General features: G+C 38.6%; 1 protein-coding gene across 3 annotated transcripts in view; it reads right to left on the bottom strand.

Moving 5' to 3' along the window:
• Nucleotides 1–23,512, bottom strand: part of IMMP1L (inner mitochondrial membrane peptidase subunit 1) — a 36,723-nt gene that overhangs the window by 11,418 nt on the left and 1,793 nt on the right. For all 3 annotated transcript variants that reach the window (XM_035549995.2, XM_050710701.1, XM_035549996.2), the window contains exons 2-4: nucleotides 7,399–7,536; nucleotides 6,499–6,587; nucleotides 5,516–5,642 (exon numbers count right to left, since the gene is read on the bottom strand). In XM_035549995.2, the coding sequence (XP_035405888.1) occupies nucleotides 5,516–5,642; nucleotides 6,499–6,587; nucleotides 7,399–7,503 (321 nt within the window). In that variant the 5' untranslated portion in view covers nucleotides 7,504–7,536. The remainder of the gene's footprint in view (nucleotides 1–5,515; nucleotides 5,643–6,498; nucleotides 6,588–7,398; nucleotides 7,537–23,512) is intronic.

Here is a 23,512-nt window from a genome sequence, read left to right as displayed (position 1 = left end):
CCTTCACTCAGACATGGACATGATATAGGCAGACTTGTCCTCAAAATCTACAGTGAGACCTTGATTAGTTGGTTTCATCATCCTGAACAGCGTCCTAGAAGTTATTACTAGACTTGGATGAGAGGAATAATGGAATCAGAAAGTCTTGTGGGTTCCAACTGACATAAGCAGTAGAGCAAAGATTGTATTCCAGAGAAGAAAAGCATCTAGTGTGGCAAATTCAGAAATCAGTGATCTTGAAACAAGCTTGCCTTGAATCAACGCCAAGGAGATATTTTTTGTTATGGTTTTCCTTCAGGAACGGACTGGCTGAACAGAAGACCCAGGGCTAAGGGTCCGGGTCCCAGCACTACCCTTCCCCTGCCCTGGTGTAGCTGCCTGCCCTCCAGAGCAGCTGATGCGGTGCAGGTGCAGCTGTCTCATCTCGGGTCAGACCATGGGGAAGGAAGAGATGTTTGAGAAAGAGATCTAAGACACCTCAGCGGGGACTCTTCCAGGAGCAGCATTTAAGCTGAGCCTGCTTCTGCTGGTCCCTGCCTGAGCTACATTGCTGTGTCAAATCAGAGGTGCCACTCCTATGTTCTTGAGATAGCAAAAACAGAACTTCAGGGGTAAATACCAATCCACTTGAGCAGAAGAAAACCTGGAAATACAGTGAGAGGATTGATAGTGTTCTCTGAGTTTCTTTTCCCCTCAATAACTTAGTTTTAACAAGTCAATATTTTAATTAAAATTACTTCTCTGATTTGAGATTAGCTCTAGTCATGAACTCCCTGTACTTGGGATATGGAGGGATCTGCAAACTGAACAAAGCTGCCAACTAAGCAAATTGGCTCTCCTTTCCCAGCAGATGTTTAGCATAACTGCTGCTTAATTTATAGTGTAACTTTCTCTCCAGCCCCTAGAATATGTTATGCCTCTAGCATGCTAGAAGTAAGTAGAAGAGGGATGGGACAGGAAGGAAGCAGGATGTTTCCATTCTCCAAGCCAGCAACTATTAAAACTTAGATTACTGACATACTAAACCATGAGCGTAAACTAGCTATTAAGACACTAAGGACAAAGGAAAAAGAACCAGTGTTTTGAGAAATCCATTTTTTTAATTGCTATTTAGGATATTTACTCTTCAGTGTCTTAAGTTGTGCACCCAAATACTGTAGTGCTGTGTAGTGATTAATATATTGTGTTGTTTACATTAACATTACGTTATTCTCAGTACCCATATAATATCCTTACAGCATTTGACAAGGACCGTGTAAGAGTTAATAGCACTGCGTAAGACCACTTCTGTGGTCTGCAAACATAGTAAGATGCATTATCTTCAGAATTATGTTAGCTCTAGAGTTAACCACAGGATGAGGAGATGCCATCTCCGCAATGAACCTCATTTTAGCACAAGGTAAACACACTTCCCCCACATCAGCTAGTCTCACAGCATTAGTGGTGTGTTGTGATTGATTACCAGCAGAGTGTTGCTGAGATATGGATTTGTATCTCAGCTTTTTATCGCTATGACTTGCAAAAGGCAGTTCCTTATTTACAGACCCTAGCTGTATTAAGTGACATTATTAGGTACTACTTTTGTTTAAGTGACACAAAGGCTTAGCATATTGGTGGTTTATGACATACAAGCTGTTTTAATCTGATGATTAACCCCTCACTTTTTCAATTTGTAAATAGGAGCTACAGCACAAGAACATATGGTACTAAAGAAATTAAAGCTAAAGTAAATGGCATTAAAACAAATTCAAATATAACAATAGAATACTTGATCTGAATTATAAACCCGAGTCTGTATTAGACTTTAAAACAGGAAATAAAAAAAACAAATATGAATATGAACCTTTCAAAAAGGATTTAAGACCATTTCAGGGTTTTACTGTGATTGAATAATTTCCTTACTAACTCACATTATTTAAATTTAATAATGAAATGAGTAAATCAGTACAGAGATTTTTAAATAATTGAAATCACGTTTGAACACCATGTTACTAAAAATTAGTTGTCTACCTTCGTAACTTTTGGGTTTGTACCACATTTCTTCTGATCCAGTAAAAATATGTTATGCATTCTTAAATGTTTATTATGGTAAATATACTTGATATCTATAAACACCAGCATGGAGCACAAAATCCCAGAAGAACCCATAAAAATTGCTAGCCTAATGCTTATACTCCATACCAAATATCAATAAAAGGGCAATAAAAACAAATTTCTTAAATTTGTAACAGTATAACAGCTTAATCAAAAAAGGAATCTTATTCTACTTTTCATGTAAATATAAGATTTCTCCCATTACTATCCTGTGGATAAGCACCAACCTCTAACATATGAAGTATCACGTACCATAAATGGACCAGAGTAGAGATATTCCTAATTTACTTGAATTTTAATCTAAACACATGCTTAACTTATACATAGTTCCATCTGTTTGTAACCCAACAACAACTACATCAGAGACAGATTTTTGGTACATCCTTACACATAGTTCAATCTGGCAAAAATGTTTTTCCTTGTATGACATATTGCTTTGGCTAAGCATAGCAGTGAACGTATTTTTATACCATCATAAAGATTTTCACATAACTGCCACTGCTATATTGCATTTCTTTTCTACTGAAATACTCCTTTTCAGAGCAACTTACTCAACTTACATGGGATTTTTTATTTCTCATTGTTATTGCAGTTTGGAAGGTTTGTGTTAGTTTCTTGTTTTAAATCTACAGGTGTCTACTCAGTTGTTTGCAGCAAGACAGTGTCTCATCTGTGCAACTTCACAGAGAACAGGTTATAGACAGAGCTCACCATTCTTCTATGGATAGGTAGAAGCCACCCTGAGAAGTGTACTCATGGATGAAACAGGAGTGGAAGCAGGATCTGATTTTACCAATCTCTTAGGCTTCAGAATGAGGAGCATGTACAATAGCATTTCTAAGCACAGAAAATCACTAGCTTAAAATCTGTAGAATAGGCCAACACTAACTAACCTCCAGTCAATGCACACCAAACAAGTCCTGCTAACATGAGGATAAGGAATCTCCTTTGTGGGTGACAAGCCAAGCAGCTGCTGCTTAGAGGTGCTTTCACTTTTAGCTGTGGTGAGTATGTTACATTGCCATTAATCTGGCATCGCCAATAACTGGCTAACTTGTAATACCTATTGGTTGACAAACACCAGCTAAGGACAAAGCAGAGGTAAGAACTGCCTAATTCAATAATATTTCTGACATCTGATACTCCGTATTTACTGTAATGTTTGCAAACATGTCAGCATCTATTCACTATCACTCTGCAAAACAAGAGACAAGTTAGTCAGGAAAAGCTAAGCAGTTCACTGTAATAATAACAAACAATTCTCTGACCTTACACGTTTTTGATTTAGTACATTCAAGTATCACTCAGAGATTTCTCATTAAAAGAAGCAATTAGTAGCCTAATACAAACAACAAAACTCATGACAATTTCTAGTCTGCTCACTTAAAGTGTGCCTGAATTTCTCTGACAGCTAGACACCCCAGGCAGCGCTTCTGGCCATTTGGGATCCAGCCAAAACCTTTCCTCAGAGTTTCTACAATCTTTTTTTCAAAAACCTGGCTCAGATTAATTCTTCTCAAAGAAGTATCAACAAAACAAAGCACAAGTTCTCTGTCCAACTGCGGCTGCTATTTGCTTTGAAGAATTTTGTGTTTGAATTCAATGTGCATAGCATTGTGATTCACTAAACCAGGGGGTTTCATTAGGCAATTCCCTCCGGATGGATACGTATCACTTCTCCCCCTCAAAAAGAACAGAATCACTGAGTGAGTAATACACTGTAACTTATGAGCATAAGGTGCAGATACCTATGTTGAAAACACCCTCTTCCATAAAGTAAGCATCTCCTGAACAGATGGGAAGACCTACCTCACCAACAACCATTAAGGATATGAGGAAAACAGACCTGCGTTAACAAACGCAGGTATTTCCAGTTGGATCATCTCTCCCCCTAGTTACAAGTTATGATGCAAGAACTAAGAAAGCTTGCATATCACTTCTTAGCTGGATTGCCACACATTAGCGTTTATGAAAAACATTCACAGGAAAACAAGAAATGGACTCCTGCATTCCTCTTCCTCTCATTCTCTTTACACTTTGTATTAAAATTGGAGACAAGAAAACTACGGTAGAAATTGTTCCACTGGATATTCGTTTGATTACCTCGGGGTTTCCAGAAAGGCTGACATCCTGTTAAGTACAAACCTTGCCTGAACTTCCGTAAGACTTTTTAGGACTAAGACAATTGAGGAACAAGATGCTCAAGAGGAATTCAGTTTGCATCTTTTACAGAAGAATACAGGCTTTCATTTCAGGTCCTTCTGCTGGGAAGTGTTTTTGGTTTTGTTTTCCATGGTTAAACAGTAACACAGTTTGATTTATGGAAAATGGAAATGATTTATGGAAATACACCCTGTCCTCCCCTTCAACATGTAACAGAGAATGAGTTTCTTTTTTCTGTCCATGAGCAACAGAAACGTAAATAGAAGCTCCAGTGGTACTGTTACTCAATCAGAAGGGCAGATTAGAGGTAGGTCCTGCCTCAACACTGGAATGGAAGAAATAACAAATTCAGCCCCTCAAGACAGGGTATGAATCCTGTCTTTGCTTTCTGCTTCCAAGTCTTGACTACACCCTGACAGCAAATCTACCTGCAATGTTGACAATTTTTCCATTGATTTCAGTATGTACAGACTCCACCTCAACTCTAAACTATCTCAACTGCTTGACAGAAGTGAAGCAAGTGTACCTGAAGGAATGCTGGTGAAGTTGGCAGTCTTTAGGGTAGCTAAACTCTTAAAAGGATTTATCCATCATAAATTATAGCTGGTTGCAAGGAGCGGTCCGTGGACAGCTGTGCAAAACCTAATATTTCCACCTCAAGATACTGAATGGAGGTAATAGTCAAACATGCTTTTGGAAAAGAAAACACCTCAATTTTTCTGTGATAATGATTTCAGATGATTTTTCTAGTGATAGCCTAGAAAGTTGCTGAAAATCTTTAAGCGTTAGGAATAATTTTTTCCTTTTTATTTCATCTCGTTACTTGATTTTTTTGACAAGTTAGGAATATAGATATTCTAAAATAATTTTGAAAGAAAAATCCTCAAAGGTATTGCAGAGACAAAATTTTCACTTTTTAGTGTTTAATATACAGTTTTGCCCTAAGACCAAACCCTTGAGTCTGTCATCTGTACAGTGCTTTATGCAGGGAATTGCAGAAGACGACCAGGGAAGAAGGCCTAAGCAAAGGGCAGAGCAAAAATACACCTGCATACAATTCCTATAGAGACAAAAGACACTGAAAAAGACAGCTTGCCATAAACAGAGTTTACAAGCTATGTTTTACTGTATACATAGAATAACTTATGAACATCATACTGTATGACTTACGATACTTTGACATTGCAAATCATTTACAGCCTACCAGGCCTACTTATAATGTAATAATTTATTTACAAATCAAGAAACTAATACTTACATAGCTGTGACTCTTAAGGAAATCTGAAGGGTTGCTTGTGCAGACTTTATCCCCTTCCAAGCCAATTACTCTTTTACAGATATTTGATTTGGGGTCATAAGGGCTTTTCGCAATTACAATATCTCCTCTGGGAGGGAAGAACAGAAACAAACACAAACAAAAGAGAACTCTAATTACAGAATATTTGGCTGAACACATGTATCAATGCACGTACTCCAAAATTATTCCCATATATTAAAGACATTTCTTTCTCATGAAAGTTCTTGTCTGGGATTTTGGTTTCTTCAATGAGTTTTACTCAGGTGTAACGCAACCATACTTGGAGAGTCTCTCTGGTATTTAAATTACTTACAAAACTTTTGGACTACTTTTTAATTGGCAATGCTCTGATGAAATGCAAGTCATTTAACTTGATCCTGTTGCTAGTATATATGGAAGAGATTTCAAATTCCTTTATGTCATTGTCCAAATGTTTTTCTTTCAGTGGAACCTCAAATGCCTGAGTTTGCAGGCATTGTTATATTACTTTTGCCCTCTGATTATATACATTAGATCATGCAATGAAACATTCCACAGCAAAACAGGCAAGAGCCTGGAGACTGCTGTGCTCTATAACATAATCATAATGACATTTGATAAACTGCACTTATACCATTTGATCACTTTTCTAACATCGTATCTGAGCACAGCAAAACCCACAGCTTGATTTATAAGACAAAACTGCTTAGAGAAATTACATTCACACAGAACAGTTTTAGGGAAATAAGGGGGGGGGTGGAATTTCTGTATTTTTTTTGGACAAAGCTGGGAAAGGGACTTAGACTGTATCCTAAATAAGGTCTGACAAGTCACAATGAGAGATTTATGAAAAATTACATTTCAGAAGCAGAAAAATATGTGAAAAATAAAGGGTGGATAGAGCATAGCTATTGACAAGGCCTGCCAAACTAAATGTACAATCTAGTCACAGCAAAGGAGCATACTTTCGAATGCAATAAAAGTGTCGGCTAAGGTTCTCCGAAAAGACAATATCAGAATTTTGAATTGTTGGTTCCATTGAAGGTCCAGAACACTGCAAATTAAAAATAAATGAGAAAAAAATTACTATTTGCCAATTACCTTTATCTAAAATAAAGAGTTTTCAAATTACTTGCTAATAAATTATAATAGGTGTAATGCAAAACAAACAATTAAAAAAATGAAATCCTCTGAGGAACATTTGATATGTTTAAAAAGTGAGGACAGCCTCCCAAGCTCTTGTAACTCTGTTACAGCTCTGGGTTAGCTTAAAATTGGTCCTGAACTGCGCTAGGTGCTATGATTTCCTAAGGACATGTTTCAGCACCTTCTCTGCAGGAAATTTTTAGAAGCAGTGCTCAGAGCTCTGCCAGCTCACCCTCTTCTTCGGCCTCTGTAAAAGAAGCACTGCAGAAGCTGCAGGAGGAGCTCTCAGCCAAAATCCATTATATCCAGCTGCTAGGTTTAGAATCTGGGAAAGGCAGGGGGGTAGCATAAAACATCCAGAAATCTGCCCAGCGTTGGGAACAATAGTGTTTTCTATGGCATTTTGTGACTCCAGCCTTTCTGAAAGAACATACTCTTTGCAAAATGCTTACTCATATTGTTTCCCATTTGCTTCAGTGATGCCTGAAGCAATAAATTGCATAAAATACATAACTTTCTTCCCTTTTTTTTCAAGAAAGGAAAGGATAGACCTGCCTCCAATAACAAAAAGTACAGAATTATTGAACACACTTTGAAAAAGCTTTAAAAATGAAGAAAACTGAAACAATGGCATTATGACATAAAACAGTTTCAGTATTATAGTTTTATTTCATAGAAAACATAATTTCCCTTTAGAGATCATGAAAATGAAAAGTTACCACAACAACTCCTCCAAGGTACTCAAAGGCACAATGTGCTATGCAGCCGTATTGCACAGTATACCCAAGAAATCGAAAGGTTTTTCCTAGGGCATTGCGAAACATGGTACAGTGCTACGTCCTTCAGCTGGTTCTAGTCTATATCAAAACAGAAGAACATCATTCATTTGATAACAAACAACATAACATTAATAAAACTATCTTTTGTATCTAACAACCAATGGACAGTATTTCTAAAAGAACAGTGAATAAAAACAAAATAATCAGATATATCTGAAGAAATGAAAAGCCACCAAGTTACTCATCTGTTAATGCCGACATCTCCACGTGTACAATTAATCGCCGCTCTCCCCAGCTGATTAGTAAGATTTAGGTGAGCAGGAGCTCAAACAAACAGAAGAAGAAACTGCAAACAAAATGAGAAACACTTTGCAAGGCTACAGAGATTAATGGGAGGGAGTGGTGACCATACTCTCCGCTGACTCAGCTGGACTTCTTTTGTTGGAATTTACGGACAGGCTTACCTGCCCTGTGTCTAGGTACCTGCAAGAGCTGTGAGAACATCCTCTCCTCCACCAGGCTTGGCTGAATGGAAGCTAGAAAGCTCTGATCCCACCTTTAAACACAGGCTCTCCCTTCCTGCCTGGACTACTACAGCCTACTGTAAAGCACACGCAGCTGGAGACTTAAGATGTCTATTAAATGACACTTGTGAGGTTTGTTTTAATCGCATGAAGACAGTACAGCTAAAATCACTGTGATTTTGTTGTTTTCAAGCACCGGTATTTAAAGCTGAACACTCAACAGCAAAACAGAGAAGCATCTGACCAGCTGAAGTGACCTGAAGCTATTTCACAACTGAAATCGCATTGACAGAAAACTGGAATAATCGAGTAGCCAACCAAGACTTTACAAGTGACCTGACAGCCATTCAAATGAAAAAAGGCTTGAAGAACTACACGAAATTTAGGATAATAGAGTTGTGAATGGCTTGCCAATGTAAGACTGTTTATGCTAGAAAAGACCATGGTTGTTGATAGGAATTCTAGAGTTTTTGCAGAGTTTTCTTTTGATTAGACTTTCATTACCAGAACATTTACATATAAAATTAAGGCATTAGGTCTTTCTATTCTTAGACACAGTACAGTGGCATATGTTCTGTAGCACATTAAAGGACTCTGTAAATACCTTCTGACACCCTCGCCCAAATATTTAAATCAAATTCTGATGACTAACTGAAATTACTGCAACACTAATCTGACTAAAATGTTCCTTACCCCAAAATTTAAGATTTTTTGATATACCTTTTTTTTTTTTTTTAAGGAAGTGTAAGACACGTGCTTTAGTAACTGAAGCAAGTTTTACATTCTGAAAGAAATCTGTCCCCCTTAAACTCATTATCAGCTTCACCGTGAATTAAAACCCCAACAAGACTTCTCTCCTACTCATTTACTAAGATGGGTCAATAGAGCTTGCTAAACAAACACAGTAGTTTAAAGAGGAACCAAAAAATGCTGCAGGTATTGTGCGGCCTACTTGACAGTGAAGTAAAGACCTCCCTTTCTATATTTCATGATGTTTCTCTATTTAAATGCAGAAATGTAAAAGCATTTATAGTTTTACATCCATAGCACTCTCTAGAAGTTAATAGGAGTTTTGCCTGAATGCAATCAAAAGTGGCTTTTGATTTTTGCATTTAGTATTCATTTATAGGGAAAAGATAAGTGCATTCATGGGGGAAAACATTCTCTAGCAAGCTCACTTCCTTGCTCCGAAAAGGATTTACTTGGTTTTTATTATATAAAAGATCCCCAGAATAAATGTACTTGAACCAATCTGTGATTCATCACCCTTAATCTTAGCTGCAGAGTTTCACAGTAACACAAAAGATAACTGAAAACAAAAAAGTCTAGAAGTGCTTCATTAGCACGTGCAGTGCCTCGCACATGGCCGGACACCTCGGAGAACATGCAGCAGCCACCCTGGAAGCTAACGGCACTGCCATCACAACTTCACTCCAGGCTCCCAAAAAAGCAATTTGCTCTTCTCGACCCAGCACACTATGAAAAGTACGGACCAACCCCTTGCTCTCCAGGCCAGAAACACTGCAAGCCCAGAAAAGTTTCACAGGTGATGAAAGGCAGATCGAGTGACGGCAGATCGATGAGCATTTTACAACTAGCGCGGATCAATGACCACAACGGGCTTGTGAGAGAAGCACATCGATGCTTCCTAACAGCGCCTGCTAGAAAGACCATCTCGCATTACGTCTCGGCTGAGGCAGACAAATACTGCACAGCCATACTGTCGTTCAGATCCGTGCTACTCAGAAACGCCATATTAGTACATTAAGACACTACAAAATTGGGCCACCCATGGATACCACAGGTAGCAAGGAGCGGTACGCACCTTGCATTACACTCGTGCCAAGGGAACGGTAATGACAGACCCCCAGGAGAGAACTCCTAAACCTCTCTCCTGCCAACAGTTACAAGGCTGTAACCAAAACATGTATTTTTTCATACAAAACTGCAAACCAATTCTATATGCCTGTCCAACAGGCACATACTTCCCCCCATGGTTACACTGAACACACACACTTCTCCCTGTTGTCTCTGAGTAAATCTGAATTTGAAGGGACGGGTTTGTCAGTTATTCTGGGAAACACAGGGTCCGACAGAATGAGCGCTACCCTACTGCTACAGCTGCCATGATACCAAGAGGATAGCAAATGAGCCAAGAGGTCTCAAATTTGGCTCCCCGTTCTCTTACTAATGGGCTCCCAAAGATTCTGCAGTGGGGAAGCTGTATTAAAATAAATTCTCAATCCATGAGACAGGGATGTCACCAGTCCCAGTTTACACATGTGGCACAATGGGACTTTTTGAAATACTCAGGTTTATCAGATGTTCATGATAATGACGAAAAAATTCTTAGCTCTTATTTGAGGCTTAACTTTTATTACTGCTCAGGAAAGTTCATTTCCAATTAAGGCACACATGCAATACCTAGATGATACTCCTTGAAACTAGTAAGATAACTTCAGAGCTTCTTTGTTTTTAACGTTAAGATCCATCTTCAGACATGTAATGTTCATTCCACAGACCACAGGATAACAACAATCCTGAAAATTTCCATATAGTTTTAAGTAACAACTTCCAGTTAACACATGAATGGTTGTAGAAAGTCCTGTCCAAAACCAAACCAAACAAAAACCCCACGACCTCTAGAGGTTTATTATTAAAAAATAAACACAGAACATTTATCTCACAATTGCTTTAGCTTAAGTACCAGTAAAATATAATTGTTTCCTCAGAAAACTATTTATTGGTACATTTTTTAAACGATGCTATATTATTGATCACAAGCAGCTAAATGGCTGAACGTTTTTCCACATCACACAATTCATTTTAATACAAAGTCCTGTCAGTGGGCACCTCCACCAGATACAACATGAGGCCATTAAGGACAATAAACCAAATGATTTAAGTCACAGGCCCCTTGAAAACTTAATGGGTCTGTTGTATAAACATCCTTATCACAGACCCATCGACGTAAAACCTGTTGTAATTACTTCCAGGTACTACCTACTACTTACAGAGTAGGCAATGTAAAATTTTATACTGAAACAGACACTGTTTTTCTAATGAAAATAGACATTGATTTTAAAAAGTTATGCACACACATTTGTCATGTAGAATACAATTTGCTTGCTTGACAAGAACTACGTATTTTATCTCCTGCAGCAAATAAAATGCAAAATCTAATTCCACTCTACTGTTCACTTCTTCTTACGTCGTCTACGCTTTCGTCATTTTATTTTCTTGTTTGTTTGTTTATAAAATTAATCACAGCTAGCAGGGTAGAAATCACTTTGAGCCTCATGAATGACATCCAAGAGATGGGAAGGGATTAGTCCTCAGTTGCTGCCAGTTATAGCGCCAGGTGGCTTTTTCTGCAGTGAAGGTGTTACCGATAATCCCATTACATTGGTACTAAATCTTGCAGACATCAAAATTATCACCAAGGTTCCTTTTCATCCCATCCTTTCCAAATGACTGGAAGTCGCTTCACCTGAAAGAAGTCAAATCCACATGCAGCTGCTGTTTTAGCAGCCAGCAGACTCCCTGAGAATGCCAATCGTGATCCAATTTCGCTGTGCTGGTGGCCCCCTATTCCCTGTCCAATAATACATCTGTTAAAAAATCCTACAGCTACAAATCAAGTTTAATCCTACCAGGGACCTCATGTTGGTCTTGTCTTCCAAAAAGGCAGCAGGTTTTACCGTCTATCTCTGCTAGTGTCTAGGGAATACTCTTTAAATCCCAGCCCTACTTAGAAGAATAAGCTAAGGATCACAAAACATGACCTCAAAAACCCTGATATGACTATATTCTGACCCAGAGGCATTCATTCTAGGTGAAGATTAGAACTTTGCATAATAAGATTACACAGCAAGTGAATGATATCAAGGGACTATCCATATGCAGCCGCCTGGTTTTCTATAGACAGCCTGTGCTCTGCAATACGCAGCGCAGACGAAACAGAGCTTGGTCTTTCTAGCTGAAATAAAATAGATTCACATAAATTAGTTGGCCATTTCCAGATTCCTAAATCCCCTATTACATCTTTTATTGACAGCTCCTGTGAGGATAGCACAAATGTTATTCTCTTTGTATTTTTGCTTCAGTAACAATCACGCTCTGAGTGAAATATAGGTAGGTTGTCTAGAAATTAACATCTTGTTTGCTGTAATCTTGGATTACAATTAACTGTGTACATAATAAAATTAGGAAACCAATCAGTGGATTTATCATTTCCAGATAACCGATGGCACAGTTTAACACACGGTGCCAAAATTTTAAATACAGGAAGATCGCAGTCATAGCCAATGAAAATATGGCTAAACAAATTATTGGACTTGATACCAATTAGATTTTTTCACTATAATAAAACATTTCCAGTCACACTTGATTTATATAATACTAAATTCTGAATTTTCACAGAATATTTAGTGATAATTTATCAGATTTTCCTCAGCTAATAGAAACACATCTGTTGCATTCTCCCCTCCCCACCAGACATCTTTCTTCTCACAATGTAATCCTATAACTGGCACCATGTTTTTCCCAAAAGGTTACTCTGAGACTATTACTAAAAAAGTCCAAAAACCCCAAAGCAAAAAAGAACATACGATGATTGGGCTATTTAAACATTTTTGTTGGAGCTGGCAATAATATAAATTTAACTATTTTTAAAACCTCTTCATGAAGTTAATGTAATATGTGCTAGAAGAGTGAAAGGTGTACGTCATGTTAATTGAGAAATTTTAATTATGTTAATATATGTATTTTAAATATGTTAATTATACTCATCTGAGGATTCTCAACACCTAAAGGAAAACAAGGAACCATTTTCAAATGATCTTTCTGTGCACGGGGTCAAGGAGAACTTGACTTGTATTTCTAGCTGTTGTTCTTCTCTAGAAGATGCACTAGATACAGTCTGGCAAATCTGAAAAAACTTGGGTGCTATTCTGGAAGGATTATTTTCCCACATTATCTCTACTAGGCACCAACAGTTTGTCTCCAACAAGCGCTCCTTCATCTACTGTTCTCAAGCTGACAAATAGCTCAATCCTGTAAACAGAAATTCACATAATGCAATCCTCTTGTGTTAAACAACTAGAGACTACCTACATGAGAATGAACAATTTTTCAAAACAGATTTCAAGCAGTTCTCACTGATTCTCTTTACCTTTGGGAGGAAAGTCCTAACAATCCCACAACCCTGCATAAAATGCTGTGTTAATGGTCAAATGCATTTCTGGGCTTCTATCCTTCTCTGCAACTCCATATATACTCATCTTTGCTGAACAGCAAAATCCAAACAGTTGAGCAAATGCATGGTCATATGTGGCAATTCTGAGCCTCTGAGGAATGCTGAAATTTTCACTTAACAGTTTCCTGTAACAACATCAAAGTTAGGACATGGATGCCAAAGCTCTGATAGACAGCACAGTCCCTTTGCTGGTGAATGAGAAAAATACAGTGTCTATATCACAAGGGTCAAGTAACTATTCTGAGCTATACTCATTTATCTTAAATTTCAAAACAAACTACCTTCTTGAAATATTCATGGACATATGGAGTAAGTGTGTGAAATGTATGTTAATTAACTAAGACAAAGAGTTCCAAGTCCCATTTTCACATTGGCTACTTAAACTATGACCCTACAGAAACCTAAGGTGTCCATGGCTCACATGTCCCATGCACTTCCACTGCTGACACACCTCTAAGCATACGCAGGTATTTTTGGAAACACCATTCAAAGCAGTGAGTAGCAGTGGGGTAATTAATTTCCCTATGCACTAACAAATAAAAAGACTGTTTACTTAAAATATCTGCCATTACAAACAGGATTGCTTACTGGTAAAAACACCACAAACAAACCAACAATAAAACCGTTCACATAAAGCAGCCTATTTACATACACCGCCACAAAAACTGTTTACAAGGTGTCTTAGTCTTATCCCCACTGTTAGTCTCAGATTAGTACGTTACTGCTGAAGAGCACTCCACAGTAGTTTATTAACACAGAAATCATACAGCATGAGATCTTAACATAAACAGTGAATCATTAAACATTTGAAAAATACATAAGAAAAAAAAAGAGTTTTGGCACCATCAGAAAATATAACAGCAACAATCTTTCTGTATTTCTTCATCAATACTTCCCAGTTACGAGCATCACCTTCTAATGAAATGTGCATACTCTGCATTTTAAAAAAAAGTGTTAAAAAACAGGAGAAAAGAAACACAGACAAAAGTGAGCTTAGTATTTACATTTTCAAATTACCTGAACAGAAGAAAACTGCAAATCAAATGCTGCTATTATTCTACAAAAATTTTGATGGCTTACCTAAGTTGCTTTTTAGATAAGAGGTTCAAAATACACGTGTATGGATTCAACTTCCTATTCTTCACAATACAAACTGTATTGCATGTGAGTTCATGCGGTGAAAATAAATTTTAATCAGTACTTTTTATCATTGCTGTAAAAATTTTGAGCTATTTCTGAGCCATTTTATATAAAACACAAGTTTCCTAAGTTGTTCTCCTCTTTAAGCATTAAAAAAAAAAGTTCCAAACATCAATAGATGAGTGCAATGATATTCAGTCTAAGTTAATCCCCAGACATCCAAATCCATGAATAAAAATTCATCAGTTTTAAATACACTGAGCCTATTAAGCAAGAACAAAAGCATATGCACAAAAGAGCTTTTAATATATTTCAAAGCCCACAAGAGCCATGGTCTCATTAAAATTATAAATTACACAAACATGGAATGAAGATTCGAACTGCAGTGCAGCTAAGGAGATTACAGAAAACCCCGCGTTCCATATGATAACACACCATGGCCCTCCCAGATGGGGGCTTGGAACAAAAAGGCCATCACTGCAGCTAGGGAAAACCTCCTTGTGATCTCTGGTTTCTGTTCAGCAGATGACAGCCAAATAATATGTTGATTATTCTGTTTGTGCTGCTAAGCTTGTAAGACGGAATAAAAGCGATATGATCTATTGTGAACTCAATGCTAATGTGTTGCTCCACTCATAAATAATACACTGAATTTATTTCGAAACTATCTTTTTATCTGAGTTCCGGGTTTAAAACGCATGAACTAAAATAAAAAGCCAGCATAAACTATTATTTAATTTGAAGGTTTAAAGTAAAAGGTAGAGCTGACACAATAAGTGAATCAAATACGTGGAGACACCTTTCTCACATTTAGCAAATGATAATATGCTAAGGTACTGAGTACCTGCAAGACGCTGAGCACGCTCCAGGCCCCCAAACTGCACTATCACAGAGAGCAAAAAGATTACCAAAAAAGGCCCGCGTGCCTTATTTTATCACAGATAACTACCAGAAATCCAAATTTCAAGTGAATAGGTGGATATTTGTAAAATGGAAAATAAACAGAATGGAAAAACAGAAATAATCATTGAATAACCTCACTAATCTCACACCTCCTCGTCCAAAATGCCTTCTCAAACACAATTTCTAAGTTTTTAAGAAGTGGCCACACAATAAGCACACAGTTCAGCTTACCCTTTTCTTCATAATACACTGCATTTCTAAAAGGAAAACCAGGGACTGGTCATATAGCTCCTTTCACAATTACTGTGTGCATGCTAAAATAACCAATAATCTTCCCGGACTTTAATGTTTTTGAATTTTACGTCTTTTATACCAGAAATGTTAAACATTCTGTACAAAAAGAAAAAAAAAGGCACTGTAACTTGGCAATAGCGTAAAAACATCAAGAACAAGGGGCTGCTTTACACTTCTGGGACCAATGAAAGCACAGCTGATACAAAGAAATAATGGAAACATGCTGCTCAAAAAGTGTATAACCGCTTTCCCAGAAACATAAAAGTGTACTTAAAGGAAGGTCAATTACCTTTCTTCCTTCAACGTGGGACACTGAGACAGCTCTAAGTCACAGACAGACTGAAAACATGGGAACTGAGAGATCCTGGAATCAAGTGCTTGTATGTTTTAAGACTCAGGTAAAGTGCTTCCTCTGGAATAGAGTCCCCCAAGGCAACGAAATTACACATATTTCTAATACGAAACCAGAGAAGACCTTGAAACAATCAGAGAAGCATACTCTCACACCAGCAACCACAGCCTTTAACCCTTCCCATTTAAAATACACCATTTTGTACTATTGTATAGTCCTAGTTCCAGCGGTGTTGTAGCAGTCACAGAACTGGTACTTCTCCAGACATTAGCCCAGCACTAGCACCTAAGCCAACAAAAGCTGACTCCGGTCAGCCCAAACTTCAGCACATTACTGAGCAGATATCCACAGATCGCCTCTGTGGTTCGCAAATACTGAACAACAGGACTAACTCGTGTAGCTACCTCTGCTCCTTGGGACATGCTCCTGAATCAGGATTTTGGCACATACAGCAGCTTTGGCATGGAATTGGCGGCCTCAAAACAAGAGACTGAAGAAGCGGAATACATTAAGATAATGAATAAGGAAAATTTGCTAAAATAAGGCTTGGCTACAATAAAAGTCAGATGTCCAATGTTTTCCAGTTTCTTTACCACGATATTATTCAAGATTTGGCCCAATATTGCCAGTAGTGGAAATGGCTTGTTATATTTGAAGTGAATTTAACAGGACTGCTTGCTTATGCTTTACCTAACTTTGTAACTCACGCTGAAAAATCTAAATTTTAATTCTTGTCTACTGAAGTCCAAAATGCCTATTTTCTACATCTACTTCTTAATGACCTAATTAGTTTACCATTCTAAACAAGTTCTTGCAGTAGTCATCTCTCTCTCTTGAAAATTTTACTAAAAGGCTTCTGTCCCCGCACTCACAGAAGGTAGTTACTCAGCCTTACAGAATTATTTTACAGTAACACGTCTTGGTTCAGCACCCACTCTGTGGATGGCCACAGTGCTGTGAAACTAGATGGAAGTCCATCAAATTCTTACTCATCTTGTCCTCAGTGAAGCCTGCCGGTTGTGTTCCTGCCTGATTCCTTCCTGATGTAGTTGGCCAGCGTCACTGGGTGGGAAAGCCAGAACTAGCATAATCCTGCACTGGGTCAGTGACTCTATCGCTGTTCATAGCACCAAATAAATTGCTTTATCTAGCTCCTTGTAACACACCAATAGGCATTTCAGTTCAACCACTGCTCTTCTGCATGTCATTACCAGGCTAAGGATGGAGTAGTTCATAAATTTAAGACAGAATGAGCAATAAGGGCAGTAAAACTGCGTGTTAGGGGACACTACACCACCTCAGGTTACTTCCAGACCAGCAGTGGCTGAATACCCCAGCTAGCATTAACCTACCTGCCCAGAGTAGCTACTGAACCCTCAGTGCCCAGAACACATCGCTGGCCAGTACACTGGAAAGTTTAGGCTGCAACTTTGTCTGGCCTGCCAAGAAGTTACATCCTTTCATGTAAGTACTTTGGCAAAGACTCTTGTCTTTGCGATCAAGTTTTTGAAATTCCTTTTCAATCGACTGTCAGTTCCTACTCCAATGTAGAAACCTCCTGAGTCTCAGCTAGCATGCCTGGCACTGCTTCAGTGGAAGTCAGAGCCTGCTGCTGAAGCTAATCTGAAAAGAAGTCGGCAATACAGATCCTACCCTGCAGCAGAGCAGTCAGAAGTTACCTCTAAGCATACGAACACTCCTCAGTTACATTTCCTTTACACAAGAGGGGAGGTCGGGCAGGTGGGGCAGTGCAATTACAAGACTCACGACACAGATTTTGTTAACTTTTATATCCAGAAAATACTACAGAAGTACTTGTTGAAACATTACTGTTTGGTTTGGGGTAATGGCAGAAAGGAGGGAAAATCCTCCGTTACAAAACCACCTTAAAGAATATCTCAGCAAGCAGAGACGAGCAACAATTTCAGCCTTCTGAAGGGGATTGGGTAAATCTTTCCTCAGCATGGACAAGCCTCCAGTGCTTTGCCACAACATTCATGGGATTCGGGTTTCACAATGATGATGGGGACAGAGGGGGGGAAGGCTAAACCAAAAAAGAGCACCTTCTATAAAGTCCCGCCATGTAGGTGAGGAGCAAACACTGCCTGCATTCAAGCAGCTGCCGGTACTGGAGAATTTTAAGAGAAATTGCACAATTATTTGGAATAGTGCATTTGAAGACTAAAAGCCTTGGCAGAAAATGTCATGCTTTTTCAAAATGGGACAATTTTTAACCTTTTAATACCAGCTTTAGGAAAAGATGCTAATAGAAACTATAATGTCAGCAATACGTATTTTTTTAGACATTCAGTCAATCTTGGAATCTAAAAACATACTATACATTTTGTATTTTTGCATAAACTGCATTAATAAATATTATATATTTTAAAATCACAGTTATTTAACTTTTCCTTCCCATAAATCATCATGGCCTACATTATTTCCCTGGCTTTAGAAATGCCTACTTAATCAAATATGCACAGCTAGATACAGCTGGAAATCAAAAACAAAGACTTCAAAACATCAAAGAATTTAAATTACATTTTTCCAGTTGAAACACAAAGTTCACCTTATCCACTGATACGCTGAAGCAACAAAATGTTTTACTCTTCGAGGGCAGTCATTTGTATTCTCTATGAAATAGCTGTGGATGTTAAGCTTTGGAAAAGTCTTAGAATCACTCTCTCAAATTCTAGATTTTAATCCTGAAGTAAGCTTTAAATGGACGTGGAACCCAGTGTGAAAAACACTACAGAATATCAGAAACCGTAATACAAATAATACTCCTCCTCTAGCTATTTTTTCCATTGCTTTTAGTCCTACTTTAGAACTATTTTTAAATTATGATTGTTTTAAATAAATGTGATTTCATCTTTTTAAAATAAACAGTAGTAAACTAATCATAGAAGCATAGAATATCCCGAGTTGGAAGGGACCCATAAACATCATCGAGTCCTCAAGTCCAACTCCTGGCACCGCACAGGTCTGCCCAAAAGTTCAGACCATGTGACTAAGTGCACAGTCCGAACACTTCTTAAATTCAGACAGGCTTGGTGCAGTGACTACTTCACTGGGGAGCCTGTTCCAGTGTGCAACCACCCTCTCGGTGAAGAACCTCTTCCTGATGTCCAGCCTAAACCTCCCCTGCCTCAGCCTAACAACGTTCCCGCGGGTCCTGTCACTGGTGATAATGGAGAATAGGTCACCTGCCTCTCCACTCCCCCTCATGAGGAAGTTGTAGACTGCGATGAGGTCCCCCCTCAGCCTCCTCTTCTCCAGGCTGAACAGGCCCAGTCACCTCAGCCGCTCCTCATACGTCTTCCCCTCTAGGCCTTTCACCATCTTTGTTCACCCTCCTCTGGACACTCTCCAACAGTTTAATGTCCTTTTTGTACTGTGGTGCCCAGAACTGCACACAGTACTCGAGGTGAGGCCGCACCAGCGCAGAGTAGAGCGGGACAATCACTTCCCTCGACCGACTAGCAATGCCGTGCTTGATGCACCCCAGGATACGGTTGGCCCTCCTGGCTGCCAGGGCACACTGCTGGCTCATATTCTACTTGCTGTCAACCACAACCCCCAGATCCCTCTCTGCGGGGCTGCTCTCCAGCATCTCGTCGCCCAGTCTGTACATATAGCCAGGGTTGCCCCGTCCCAGGTGCAGGACCCGGCACTTGCTTTTGTTAAACTTCATGTGGTTGGTGATCGCCCAGCTCTCCAATCTGTCCAGATCTCTCTGCAAGGCCTTTCCACCCTCATCCGAGTCCACAACTCCCCCAAGTTTGGTGTCGTCGGCAAATTTGCTCAAAACACCTTCTAGTCCTACATCCAAATCATTTATAAAAACATTGAAGAGGACTGGCCCTAAAATGGAGCCTTGAGGGACCCCACTAGTGACCATCCGCCAGCCAGATGTGGCCCCATTTACTACGACCCTTTGAGCCCTGCCCGTCAGCCAATTGCTCACCCATCGCATGATGTTTTTGTTTAGCTGTATGCTGGACATTTTGTCCAGTAGGATCCTATGGGAAACCGTGTCAAAAGCTTTGCTGAAGTCCAAAAAGATCACATCAGCTGGTTTCCCTTGATTGACTGGATGGGTGATCTTATCATAAAAAGAAATCAAATTTGTTAGGCAGGATTCATAATCTCTATGAAATACATGACTAATTTGTACAATGCTTATTAAGACAGCACATTGAACTTAAAGCTCATCTTCACTACTACTGTTCTGCAATCTTCAGTAATTCTATACTGTACACTTTTATATTCTGGAATTATGGGAACATATTTAATATCTGCATAGAAATTACAATGGTCATTTCAGTAATAACTTTTTATGATCTACATTTATTAAACCATTGTCCTCAGCACATAGCATAGAGTCAACCATACCACTTGGATTCACGTCACCTAATTTATGTACTCCCAGTTTAAAAGAACTGCTTACATTTGACACAGGTTCACATTTTTATCACAGTTGTTCAGTAAATAAAACCCACAGAGGCATTGAGGCAACATCTAGAGGCTTTCCGAAGAAAATCGTATCATGTTTTATATAATATCATACAATTGGTATGTCTTAAACTCTCCCGCTAATCCTCGCGTTTTCCAGGGAATGATTGGATAAGTAGTTTTTAAGCTTTTTTCACACTGAAAAAACCCAGGTCTTTCAGCGCCAGAACTTCCAGGATTAAACATTCTTTCCAGTTGTTGGCTCATGCCCTGAAGATCCTGCACTTTCAAACATCCCATTCTAGCCAGTTCAAAGATCAGGAAAATGAAGCCATCTTCTTTGCAGTCATAATCCATGACCCATGCTGTTAGATACTTAAGAACATCTTAAAAGCAAACTACCTTGTTTCAGCTCCCAGCGTGAGCTCGGCAGGGTGCAGGACCACATGACTGCCAGCCCTACCTCGTCAGGTGATGTGGGCACTAATCTGATTTGGTGACTATAAAACTTTAATCAAGCCTAATGCCATCACATTCCAGGACTGATGAGGGGAGCTGCTTTGCGATTCAACACCAAACACTAATAAGATTATGAATCGGGACTGCTATTAGATTGCAGCTTTCTAGTTTTCTATCCCATATGTAAATCAAACAAAAATATTACTACAAACTGATCAGGCAGACTTACGGTTTTGAAACAAAATTAACCAATGCATTTTATTCCAAAACAGAGAGCATTTCGCTCATTGCCAGGGAAGGACAAGAGAATACGCTGAATCTTATGAGGCACAAGTAAAATGCAGCAAAACCCATTAATTTGAAATCAAGGTAAGTAAGAAATGTGCATCAACATGTGGACATGACAGTCTTATCAAGAAACACTACTTTAACAACACAGCTTGCCGTAGCTGAAGGACCTAAGAGTTTAAACCTGTAACCAACATAGGCTGCATTCCAGTAAACAAAGCAAAAGAAGCAATGACAACCACGACAGATGTGTTTCCTCATATCAAGTACGAACCACCTAAAACTCCCTTTAAGAAGTGCTGCTGTTTGGAGGACACTGTGGCTTCCCCCAAATCCACAGACTACAGCTTTAGAGAGAAATGACAAACATACTTACAGACCAAATTCCAAGCATACCTTTTCCCAAATGTTTTGATTCTCTCACTCACCCATTGTATTCCCTCCATTTTTTCCTTAGGTAATTCTCACCCGAGACCCTTGTAATCCATCCTAGAATCTGCATTTGGCATAGGCAAGCAGTTCAATTGGATCACAAGAGACAGAAAACTGAGTGATTTCTTCGTACTAGAGCTAAGAGTTGCAGTTTAAATTGTCATAAATATTTTATCAGGCCTAGAGTAATACACATGCACCAAGAAAGAAAAGTTGTTTTTTTATTCTACAGGTTAGACATTAAAACCTAGACGCAGGTTTAAAGGTCTATATTTTACAAAGAGCTGAGTATGAATGCAGCCCATCGCCACAGCTCAGTTGACAAAAAGTAATTACTAAGATATTTCCTCTTAATTTGCAATCATCTCCATGCTCTGTAGTTTCTCTGCATCTCAATTCCATTCATAGAGCAGGAATAATAGGAGTTAGCTACCTACTAATGTATAGTTGAAGATGAGGCTTTTATATATCATAGTATCTGGAATTACAGTTTCTGTAGTCTTGCTTTGTGATCTGTCAAGACAGCTCCTAGTGGGATCCTTCCCAAGGGCTGGAAATTTTGAACCGTGGACACGTGACCCCTGGCAAACTTTTAGTATAATTCAAGAGAATGGAAAAGCTAATATCATTCCTGAAAATGAAATGCCATTGACTTAAAAATTAAGAAAACTCCATACACTCACTTTCTTCTCTACTTTTCTGAAATTTACATGCAAACAAGGTCAGGTGCTATAAGTGACGTTTTTACAAGCACATATTCATTTGTAAAGCTTTATTGTATTAAATAGTTAACTTTTTTAAAAAGCTTAAATCCTTGAAAAATAGCTTATTTCCACCTGCTTTCTAAATCAGCAGGGTGTTAATCCTACTCCTCATCATAAAATGGAACAGAGGAGAAGCAAACATCACAAGCAGAATTATTGCAGTAATTTCTGAAATTCGGTTCTTATACTGAAAGACTATTTATACTTCTCCACAATTTTGTGGTAATACAGTCTCTCCTGGTGTAAGTTACAATGTTAGAGACATTTTTTCTATATTTCAGAAGATATCGGCTCACAGAAATCATTACAAAAGTCTCACTTTACATTAAAACATACAAAATTCTGAAGTAGCTGTGAGGTTCATTCACAGTGTGAGGTGAATCAACAGCTCATAGCAAAAGCTGGAAGGTTTCACTGCCCACTCCCCACTGTGTGTAAATACCCTTTTCCTTATTGCATCCACTCAGCAACAGAACACAAGATCAACCTGTCAAGAAAGTGGATAGGTAGTTCCAAGTCAGATCAGTGAGCTGAATCAGCTCTAGAAAGGATCTGACAAGCCCGAGGCTCTGCTGGACTGAATCAGTGGAAGCAGAGGAGGAAAAGGAAACGAGACTTCCTCTTGTAGCGTCAGTGGCATATTATATCCACTCAGGAAAGGCTGAGATTTCCAGGAATCTTTGACTAAAGTTAAACACGTTTAATGCAAGAAATTCTAAAAATGGTAGGAGCACGGCACAAGTGTTGCCGATTACAAAATGCTTTCTGAATTTGGGTTCTGAGTCTGACAATTATTTAGCCTCTAGTTTTAATTTCAATGGGAAAATGAAATAAAAAGGAAGAACAGAATAACTACTTGTCAGAGAAACAGTAATAAGAAAGAGAAGAACAGAAAGAGAAGGCTCAGCCCTGCACGTATAGTTATACCTACTCTGTGAAGTTAATATAACCTGTTTTAATATCCTTTATTTAAAAAGGAGCAAAGAAATACTGTCTCACTGAAGGAGCAAAAGTAAGTGTGCTGCTCTGCATGGGGGTGAAGGTAAAAAAATAAATCACCGAGACAACGTACAGGTAATAAGTATATCATTCAATTCTGTCTCTGATATGTACATGGTGACTTAACAAAGGTAAAGGCTCTGTTTTAGAACAAGTGTTCTAAAACAAAAGTTCTCTAATACATAGG

This window comes from Cygnus atratus, chromosome 5 (assembly GCF_013377495.2).
Source record: "Cygnus atratus isolate AKBS03 ecotype Queensland, Australia chromosome 5, CAtr_DNAZoo_HiC_assembly, whole genome shotgun sequence".
NCBI classification, from domain to species: domain Eukaryota; kingdom Metazoa; phylum Chordata; class Aves; order Anseriformes; family Anatidae; genus Cygnus; species Cygnus atratus.
The sequence above is the reverse complement of the archived record's forward strand: the minus strand, read 5'-3'. Positions and strand labels throughout refer to the sequence as shown.